The sequence below is a fragment of the Nanorana parkeri genome, unplaced genomic scaffold (genome assembly GCF_000935625.1).
Source record: "Nanorana parkeri isolate BGI_ZX_2015 unplaced genomic scaffold, ASM93562v1 scaffold3, whole genome shotgun sequence".
Lineage (NCBI taxonomy): Eukaryota > Metazoa > Chordata > Amphibia > Anura > Dicroglossidae > Nanorana > Nanorana parkeri.
The window spans coordinates 1,696,328-1,707,625 of record NW_017306271.1 but is presented as its reverse complement, the minus strand read 5'-3'; the positions used below and the strand labels follow the sequence as shown (position 1 = coordinate 1,707,625).

General features: G+C 36.7%; 1 protein-coding gene across 2 annotated transcripts in view; it reads right to left on the bottom strand.

Moving 5' to 3' along the window:
• Positions 1 to 3,897: 3,897 nt before the first annotated feature.
• PDGFA (platelet derived growth factor subunit A) overlaps positions 3,898 to 11,298 on the bottom strand; it is a 55,649-nt gene continuing 48,248 nt past the window's right edge. Inside the window, exons 6-7 of one of the 2 annotated variants that reach the window (XM_018572739.1) lie at positions 7,823 to 7,908; positions 3,898 to 4,043 (exon numbers count right to left, since the gene is read on the bottom strand). In XM_018572739.1, coding sequence (XP_018428241.1) covers positions 7,853 to 7,908 — 56 coding nt within the window. In that variant the 3' untranslated portion in view covers positions 3,898 to 4,043; positions 7,823 to 7,852. The remainder of the gene's footprint in view (positions 4,044 to 7,822; positions 7,909 to 11,298) is intronic. The other variant, XM_018572811.1, reaches the window with a different exon arrangement.

Here is an 11,298-nt window from a genome sequence, read left to right as displayed (position 1 = left end):
AAGAGGTGTGCTGTAAAGAAAGACCCTTGCTTTTTGCCGGGAAGCAGTGGTCTCCCTGCAGAGGCCAGATATCCCCCCTGCGGAGTCACAACTAGAGTTCTCCAATCAGCAGAGAGCATAATTTATTTTGTAATTTTGGGAAAGACAAGTAAAATACAATTCTGAGCCATCTACATCACCCTTTAAATGTTGAATTTTACCTGTACATAACCATATTGCTACTTGGAATATTTTTGTTGCCACTAGACAAAAGCTTCTACAGCCATATTGACTTAGCTCCTGAAAGTTTGTCTTCTTCTCAGTTACATCAGTAGGCAGGAGAAACAGACAGTCATAAAACACCAAGAAGGCGGAGGAGAGTCAACCATAGAAATGGTTGGGTGGAGGCACCTACATGTTGCACAAAGCGACAGTACTCATAGGGTCAGCAGAAATCTGAAGCTAAATTTAGAAGCCCTTTTGTGAAATGGAAAAGCTCATAAAAAAATGAACACATTTAAATATACATAATGAAAGGCCAACTAACAAGGTAGTCCCTTAAATAAATCTCTTACCACAAATTGACCCACGGGGAATAATATTTAGATTATCAGTTTTGCATACAGCAGCAGAACAACATAGGATATCACAAACCAAGTGCTACGACACATATTTGCAACAGAGTTAAATATTTGTATGATATGGTGCTACAAAAATATGACCACACAATGCATATTTTTTGGTTCAAGAAAACATAGTAGGCTTTTCGTACTCATATAAAAATGTTAATTTTAGATAAAAATACAAACTTCAACTTTACAAAAAAAGATAACACATTTCTGTTGAATACACATAAGCATACATTTTTTTTTACCAAAAATAAAGAATTTAGAATTTGTTCAAATACATGTAGCAAATATTTTTTTTTCTTGCTACCTTGACACTGTACAATGCACTTACAAAAATAAAAAGGTCCATTTCACAACCTGAAATGTTTGTTGTGTATGAACCAAAACTGCATAATGAAAAAAAAAAAAATAGAGAAATAAAAAAAATATTAGCAGTATTATTAGGCAACTGGCACAAGCTTGACGTTGCACAGATATCCCATGATTTATTAATATAGAGTATTTTATTTAAATCTTAAATTATGCAGACACACTGGAAACATAATTTCAGGACGTATGGACTAAATATACCTTTTCTCTTCTTATCATTTGTATATGGTTCATTTAGCTTACATCCTGCTAGAGGAAATATTAAAAGGCTATAAAGTCATAGCGGTTTTTCATTTTTCTGTAATGACTCGTTTATTAAAAATAAGCCAGATCAGAAGGATCAAATGGTATATTTAAACAGTAAACATTTTTCATAATATATATATATTTATATTTTTTAATGTAAATATATATGTACATACATACATATTTATTATGTATATGTGTTTATATGTGTATATATTTTATATACATACACACAAAACACACAGACATTTTTATTTTCAGAAAACTGGGGGAGAACTGCGTATTGTTTCCACCAGCAACCAAAACAGGAAACACAAGAATTATGTCAAAGCAAGGACACGGTTATAAAACGTTCATTTTAGCTGTACTTTCCTTTTAAAGGTGTGTTAATTCTTAAAGATGTGTTACTTGAAGGGTTTCTTTTGTAAATGTTTTACCTTTGAGACAAACTGCTGGAAAAGGCCTTCTATTCACTTTGACTGAATTAAAGAAGGCCCAGTGCCCAGCAATCTTTTTGCAAAACCACTTCTATAAAAGACCTACTCATGGTAACCACTTGCTGTTAGTTTACATTTGCCAACTTAAGCTTCTTGATAAGGACTCCTGCAAAAGATCACAAAGGCCATCATACTAAAGGCCCGCTCAATTCACTGGCATGTTGGAAGAGACCAGAAACAGCATGCTGTACAGGTAAATACAGGTCTCCAAAGAGCTAATATCCCAAACAATTTAAAACATTAGCCCAGTAAAAAAAAATGGCAAACACATTTCGGCATTCAATTTTTGGGTTTTTAAGTCAATCATTTTTATTATCCATTCACTAATGTATTTAGTTTTTTTTTCTCATTATTCTTGGCTTTGCAGACTCCATGTAGATCTGTAGCGTAGGTACTGTTTAAATGAGTGGCCTGTCGAACAGTGTTGCATATGTATATGTACAGTTCTCTTGTAATGAAGGTATAGAGAGTTTCAGGTTGCTCGATCAAGCCAACACTCACCCTATCAATGAATATGGCGACTCACCTACAAAGCTGACCTGGGAATTACCTACATACAACAAAGGCAGGTAAAATAAATGATGATAATTTATTGCAGCAGCTTACTGGAGCAGAAATCATTTGAAACAATTTAAAAGATTAGCGAATAAAATATAGTTAAATTTATGTGCACGTGGCAGGTCCTCTTAACATACATTTGAGACAGTTTGGGGGTTGTGTATAAAGGAAACAAAGCTACAAAAAAACCTTTATGCCATCATGTACTGTTTTTTTTTCTTTTTACTTAAAAACACTAAAAACTGTCTTAACACAGAGACCCCACAAACAAATACTGATTAAAACAAAAATTCTTACAGAGTACCTGTTGCCTCCACATAGTGGTAGCATTTTGTGTGAATTTATTTTTGCAAATGGTAAGTTAGCACTCTTGATAGTTTTCTGTGGATTTCTAAAGCTGCTTCCTCTGGAACACTGGTTGAGCCCACAAGATGGCTGCATTCGTTGTATACACATCAGGTGCCTGAAAAACCTGTTTCTTGACCCAAGGGCTATATTAGAAGCATTACATAGTGCTTTTCCAATCCAATTAGCTTGGTAAACTGAATGTAATTAAATAAAATACATATATATATCTATATATCAAATATACATATTTTATTTTCTAATTTTCGTCAGGCAGGATTGAATACAGAAACACGCACACGTTCACGCGCACACATTCACGCGCACACACACACAAAAGTCAACACTAGGAAGATCACTGCTACAAAATGACCAATGGTGATCACAAAGAACAACAGACCAAATTTGAAGCAAGTGATATCTCAGGCCTTGTTCACAAGGGCTTTAGGAGGGTGCTTGGTGTACTATTCTTATCCCTTCTGAAAAGCTCCCTGACTTCCTGGGCAGAAGGGTATATTGAGCCAAACTGCTCAGTATATACCAGTGTTCAAAAAACTGGCTTTGCTTTGTGTTAAATTGCATTGCCCAGAAGTTTCCCTGCAACAACTTGCTTGCACCAGTTGCTGCAGGCTATAGATTTTCTTTGCTCCCCCAGTGGGCCCTCTGAAGAGCATCTGATAGCCGGACGGAACACCACCAAAAACATGCAGATGCTGGATGCGTTTGTGCATCCAAGCCCATGTGAACTTAGCCTTAGTGCCATGACTGTGCTGTATTAATTAAATTACCCCCACAATGTAATAATAATTACTCTACGGAGTAAAATAACAAAACAAAAAAAAGTCCTTTTAAGGCTTCCCAGGTTTTTGTTTTAAACATCACAAAGCAAGGATTTATTGTGTCGCAAGTCTCTGTGTAGACAAGTTCGATAGATACATTCCTGGTCTTTTCATTGTCACTAGTCTGTCAATGACCATCCATCTTCATCAGTGTTAGCAGGCACATCGCTTGACATAAAGCACAGCTGCTTTCATATTAGGTGTGTATTCACTTAGTCAGTTTTATATCATTTGTTTTTTAACATATTCTTATTTTCAACCAATCTGCCATTTTGTTTAATTGCCGCAGTTTTCTGACAAGGGGAAGTGTCTCTTCTGTGTAAGAATGCTACAATACTTGCTTTGATGTCACAATAAACAAATGTACATTGTTCTTTTGTTCTCATGAAGTGTCCTTTGAACCTTTTTAGTTTCTTATTTTTTGTTTTTTTTTCTAATCCTGTCTTTCCACACAAGGAAACAAAAAAAGAGAAACAAAAAAAAAGTCTATAAAAGCACCATACGTAGAAGATTCAGGAATGTAACAAAGTGTCTACATCCAAGTCCCAGATGATTCCTTCTAGCTTATTTTCACCTCACGTCTGTAAATAAGAAGAAAACATCTATTACAATACAAATATATTTTACACCATAGAAAAGAAAGGTTATGTAAATTGAAAACATATTCAGCTAGTCCACAAAATATATATCCTGCTTTTCATCTTTAAAAGGCTCCGTTGTTTCATTCATTGTGACTCTAAACATATGTTTACATTGAAAAAAGGGATTTTAGTATCACTTAACAGTGGTTTGAATTTTTGTTTTTTTTCTGATTATGTTAAATTCAGCTGACTTTTTGTACCTCTTAAAGTAAAGCTGGCATTTTCTATAAGCATTTTCTACTGCAGTGAGTTAAAGTTAACTTAAAGGGTAGTTCCATTTTCCCAGGCAAATTTGGGAAAATGGAATTGCCCCCACCAATCTGTCCCCCTATCCCACCTACTTTTACTACTCTTACCTGTCAACGATCACTCCTTCCCCTCCTCTGATGCCAGTGCATTATCCTCACTCCACACATGGGATTGCAGTCCTGCAGTAGGTATTTCAAATTTCGCTCGCAAATGGTGAGCACTCATTGGTCAGCACGCTGACAAAGGAGAAGCGCTTCTGACCGCACTGACCAATGAGTTTTTTCCATCTGTGAGTGAAAATTTGAAACACATCTGGCAGGGCTGTAATCAAGTATATGGAGTACGGATATTACAGCGGCAGTAGAGGAGGGGAAGTGGAATTACCCTTTAAGTTGGGAATCACAGCCTTTAACACATTATTATTTCTGGTCCATTTAGTTGTGTGGTAGTTGTATCAGGTTGAGAAAGAAAACAGTGTATGGCCACAAACAGGAGCCCATACATTGGAATTTTGAAGTGTTAAATGTTCCCGGGGCAACTAGAAAATCCCCACCACTATATTCCAAGTCTGTCCCAAGGCCTGCCATCAGTTCTATAAAGTATACACAAACTCATAATAAAGTATATGCACTGTGGGGTTAATGATTTTGCCATTTCTAGTGACAGTGATGTCTAGAAACGATAAAATCCCAGAAACACTCTGGATTAGCGCTAAACTTTTACAGATAGTTGCCAACCACAACAAATCTTTCTTCAGCTCAACAGTCAGATTCCCACTTTACCACATGACTAAATGTAAATCCATATTTAATTTAGACTTCCTTGTCATTCCTTCAGGCTTCATTAGAATCAAGATCAAGGGATTTAGAATGAAAAAAAAAGTATTTTCACCCATTCAGATACCACACCAAGCTCAGTTTGATAGTACAATCTATTTCCACATGCATCTGACTGGAAACCTCTTCTTTTTTTCTTAAACAAATATTTGAACGTTTAGCAACAAAAAAAGCATTCATTAAGAGATTTGTAAGGCAAAACATGGAGCGGTGCATGCTTTGAGCAGTCCGTTCCGCTACTATACAAGGATATACAAAAGCTGAATGGCCAAATGAAGCCCAAAAACACACACATCTCAAGTCTTTGTTCCTAGGCAAATGTGTACCTGGGAAAGCATAGCTAAGAAAAAGTCCATCAAAACACAGGGAAATTCCCAAACCTAGTAACAGTATGTCTTTACACCTAATGTATAACAATTCATTCAGAACAATCATTTTGATGAAACAAACCAAATCATTATGCTTTGAGTCCAATAAGAAACACATATACAGTATAATGCTCATACACCTGGACTCCCCATGTCACTTGTTCTTTACCCTAAAGAATATTAACTAGCCATGTGTTAAATTATTAACATGTGGGCAAGTAAATTTAGAACTGCAATGCTCATGCAGAATTAGGTTTGTAACAGCTGTGAACATGTTTCTGTTGAATTCCAAAGCCAATTGATCCAATGTAGTAGCCAGCAGGCAATTTCACAGGGCCAAAGAAGAAAAGTCTTTCAATTTACAACTGCAGTGCCCTGGAAAACTAGACCCAATAAGACGTTTAGAATTAGTTCAGCCCCGGTACATGTAAAATTTAGAGAATCATTGTTCAAGTAAGCTAAAGGAGCTCATATACTGTACATACAACAAAGTGTCAGATTCTGTTATGATAGACCCAATCTGCTACTACAAGGCAAGGTTAAGTAATAGAAATCACACATGTTCTATTTCAAAATTTACCCAGACTTCCCACAAGCCGAAAGAGAAAAAGAAAGATAACATAAACTGTGCAAGGCCTGGTACACATGACGGCATACCTATTTAAAACTTTTAGCAGTCAGGTCAACCATGATACTAGGGAAGTAACTGGGGAAGTAGAGGCATGAAAACGACAAGCACCTGATAAGTCTGTTTATCTAAATTTGCACCGAAGCCATTTTTTTGGATCCCATCTGTACCCAGCCATTCATCTAATTCCACTTTAAACGTTAGGCTCCAGATTCATTAAAAACCAACATAACATATAAATGGCCCCCACCACCTATATTTAGTAATTTGATGTTAAGAATATCTATTTTAATCTGTGACCACCCATGATTCTTGATAATGCCAAAGTATTATTTCTTGTTACCAAAGTAACAACATTCAGTTTGTAGAGAGAATTTTAAAGAGCCTCCCATACTACCTGCTCCAAAGGACTGTGAAGTGACAACCTCCCTTACATTTAGTGTACTGGGAGTTTAATGTTTGATGAGGTACTCATCAAAGACTGTTGACTCCAGGAAGACTGTTGGTCCAGTAGTGGAGTGCAAAAAGTATATATAGTGAACCAATAAGTGCAGTGGCACCACACCCCCTGGATTGCGGAAAAAAACACAATTATTACTCTCAAGTTAATTTCCTTGAAAGTACAGTATATTCTATGTGGCCTAGGGAGGTATTTTGCCACTTTTAAAGCAGTTAAGAGCATTATATGTAATTTGGATGAGCCACATTCCAATGATGTCATGCGTTTGTTTTAATAACTGTTTTTAAATATCTTAATAAAATAAGGTTTGTAGACACAAATTATTTTATTCTGGGACCTAAAAAGCTCCATTGATCTAATAATTGTTTTTTTAAGTGTTTCTTATGGCAATACATGAACTGGTAAAAAGGCAAACCCTCCCACTTTTGACTCGTTCTGAAAGATTCCCGGAAATGCAATAAAATGTCTTCTCGCAGTATCTACACTTAGCGTCCAGAAAATGTTTAATGTTTGTTACAATATACACTGCAAGACATGTATCAGTTGTACTCATAGATCTGTAGCTGGCAGTTTTGTTTTTGGAAGCCACATTGTTACTGCTTTATCAAATGTCTTTAGCTTTGCCAAGTTCTGCAAAATTTCTGAACATTTTTAAATTTAAGAAAAAAAAAAAAGAAATGCATTGTTGTTTGTAACAAATAGATATTTCTTCATTTCATAAAACTGAACGTTGCGTAAGTAAATATTTTGTGGATTGACAAAGCTGAATATTTTTCCAGTTACCATTTACAAGCTATCACATTATTTCCTGCAAAACAAACCGTTCATGCACTGTGAGCCCCCAAAAAATCATCCGCAAAGAAAGAGCCACATTCCAGATCAGTTAAGCTTAAGCGCAAGGATTTTAAAAAAACCAAATACACACAAGAGGTGAGATAGAGAGACAGCCAAGGAATGCAAGATGCTCATGGTGATGTGTAGCTTGAAGAAAAAAAAAATTCCAGCAGGTAGAATTATCAAAGCCAATCATATATAATCTGTTTGAAGCCTAAGGTAACAGTGTCAAGATGTTAACAAGTGATTGTGTTGACGTGATAAACAGTTGCTTAAAAGCTTGGGGAAGTTTTTTTTTATCTTTCACTGTTGCTGGTGGTTATTTTTCAGCTCTGAGTTCCTACCTGCCAAGGAAAATTATTTCCAGCTGGGTATTAAGTAGGCTTTAGTTTTTTTCGCTTCCGTTTTTTACCTGTTTCCCTAGGCCTTCCTGTTAACACAAGGGCAGGGCTGGTAAAAAGGCCCAAGGAAACATATTTTATTCAGTAACAAGAAAATATGTCTTTTAAAAAGGCAATTTCCTAAAACAAACTGTTGAGCTAGTCTGATTTGATCACAGACACTAATGTTTTAAACAAAATAGTTTAAAGGCACCCTGTCACCACTTACACTTTTTCCAGGCTGAACATATGGATAAAATGTATGAAACTAGCACTTGCTGATAGTGCCTTTAATATGCAAATCTGTTTCCCCTTTTTTCAGTAAGGGTGCAAAAGTTTTCTTCAACCTGTGAGAAAGATTGAAAAAAAACTGCAGCTTCCTTTACTGATAATATGAAAATAGATTGAACGGCATCATCAATACATGTTAATTTAATAAAATTTTTATATGGTCGGTCTGGAAAGTGTAAAAAGAAAGACAGGGTCACTTTAAAGAGTCATACAAAAAAATGCAGTCAAAATATGCTTAAAAGTGTGGCCTTAAGAAATGATAACATTGGGCACTGCACTCAGATAAGAGTAAAAGCTGCCTGGGTGCACTCAAGGCAATTAAACACAAATGGTGGAATAGGAGAGGCACTCACAGGTCTTGTGATGGGGCAACATAGATAGATTTATTGGTCAAGATTTTGGCAAGGCACTGCTTGTCTTTCTCAAGACTTGTCAAAACATTGACCAATAAATGTATGAATGTAGCCTCATTCCAAGACCCATGAGTGCCTCCTCCTCTGGACTGTATATATAAATAGATGGATAGATAGATAGATAGATAGATAGATAGATAGATAGATAGATAGATAGATAGATAGATAGATAGATAGATAGATAGATAGATAGATCTTGTAAGTTTTGCACAAAGTGGGGATAATTTGAAATTTGGGTAATTCCTCTGTGACACCATTGGGAAGAGTTTCCCTTCCCTCCTGTCCCTGTGACCTTTGTGCAGGAAATGAGGGTGTAGAAGTCACCTGGAAATGAAACCATGGACAGCAATAAAACACTGTCAGAAGTTCTAACCCTGGGTTGCTCATTCTACTAAAAATGTTTTTGGTTTTGTCTATTTCTCTGTTGAAGTGATATCCCATCATCACTTGTGTTGAAGCATGGGAATGATCTCACCAATAGGAACACAGATGGAAAAAAATAAATACAGTTTGGCTGTTGCTGGTCATTAAGCTGAAGAACATTTGTTTGTATAGTTTTTGAGCGTTTGTAAGGAAACATAAAGCAGCTGCCCAGCTCTCAAAAAAAGAAAAAATGAAGCAAAAGCCTCAGTCTAGTAGTCATGCATCCGTGTGAGTGCCCCATCCCTCCCCTTTCCCGGTGGCCTGTTGTCTGAAAATGGCTTAACATTGGCTATCTTTCCGTGGACAAGAAACAGATACATAAAGTACACAGGAGGCAGATCACTTTAAATTTAAAATACAGTGTGAGGCCCCTAACAAATATGCATAATGTATTTTAAAGGACACCTCGGATTGGCAGCTGTTGGAATGCAAATATTAACAGCACTGAGTGGAGATTTCCACCGCAGCAGCCTGAATGACGATCACAATCAGTGTTTCTTAAATAAATTACCTTGACAAACCCAGGTACGGTATTGGAAAGACTATTGCGTACCAATACTGAATGTATACAGATAAACTCAAAATACGATTGTAGTCATTTAGAAGGAAGCATTTCTATTTTGTTCCACACAATTCTCCAATCTTTCCAAGATTTAATCATATTAAAAATGATTATGCACTGTATATTTATTAAGAGTTATGATTGAATTTTTATGAAAATGTTTATGTACATTTTTCTAGGCTAGAAAGTATACAATTCCTTCAACATCTGTAAAGAACCTCCATGGTTCACACAAACCCAGGGAGGGTGGCCAAAGCATGATGACACTGTGGACATAGTGTGAAAACCCCATGTATTGTCAGTCAAATACATACTAAGGCTTGAACAAGGGTTTCCGTGGAAAAATAGGGTTTCTTTATCAGGTTATCAGGGATTCCTTGAGCAGTGGTAAATTGATTTTCCACCTACAGTGACTACCAATTAAGGGACACTTTTTCAATAACCTTCTATGTAAGGGAACACTTTGTCGGTACCATTGCTGTAAGAGGGCACTTGCCCACTGACTACTAATGTAAGAAGGCACTTAACTAACTACTAATCTAAGGGGGCACTAAACTAATCATCAATGTAAGGGGACATATCTCCATAGACCACTAGTATAAGGGGACATAACTTTCTTTTCTGGCCAAAACTATGTTTTATTTCATCACCGAAAATCATTGCTGTGTAGAGTAGGGGAGTGTTGTAAAATAATGAGTGTGAGCTGTAGATATAGTGATTTCTAGCAGGGGATCCATGAGATCTGACAATTATTTCAAGGGTTCCTCAAGGAAAAAAAAGATTGAGAAAGGCTGGTTAGACACTTCTAATGGAAAGTAAAGCATTGTTATGTGGGTGAGGAAGGCTCTTAATGACAATAATGTTGCCCAGTAGAGGACTCCTCTGCCTTAGCTCCAGAAGTACACTCCACCTGTTGATATGAACAGGCTTTTCTCAAGTTTGAGGTAGTTGTCAATGTCCCTTTTTGTATTAAGAAGGGTCAGGGCTCTATAACACCACCTGCATTGAGCTGCATTGCTCAACGTAATCCCAATGCAAGAACAAGGCTAGTAGCCTAGTTTTAAGTGGTGCCATTTCACACACCAATACCCTGTAGTGCTGTGAACTGGAAAAAAAAATAAACATATTGCATTGAAGCACAGCACATTGCAACACATGAAAGGCAATGAACAAGTGACACAAAAAAGGCATTAATGCACCACAACATGTTGCAGGGATGTAAAACAAAAGAGGCAGCGCACGGTAATGTTTGTAAGAGCCCACTGTAAGACAGCCTGACACTAAATGAGACAGCAGTAGGCAATATTGTGCTGCAATGCATTAAAAATGTGCTGTAAAAATCATGTCAGTCCATGTGAACGTGTGATCAATCTCTCAGTATGAAAGCCTAACATTGAATGAGAAAGCAGTAGGCAGAGCTTAGCAAACTGTGCATGATCATTCAAGCCTCTGATAGAGTTGCAGATCCAAGGATTGGTAATCAAGCCCAAAGTAGCTTGCTACAAGTCAACCAGCAGGCACAAATGTTTTCTTTGACTCAGTTGTGCCGTGTTTATGCCTTTGCTGCATCATCTGGGGACAGAAAATACCATCAGATATTTGCCTGCCTGAACTTCAGAAAGGCAAATTTTAGCAGTGAGTTCAACCATTCCATTAAAGGCTAACTTTAGAGGAGCCTACTTCAGGCCAACATGGTTATCTATACAGAATCTTAACATAAACCCTGGCAAAAATGAAATAAATTGAGCAAC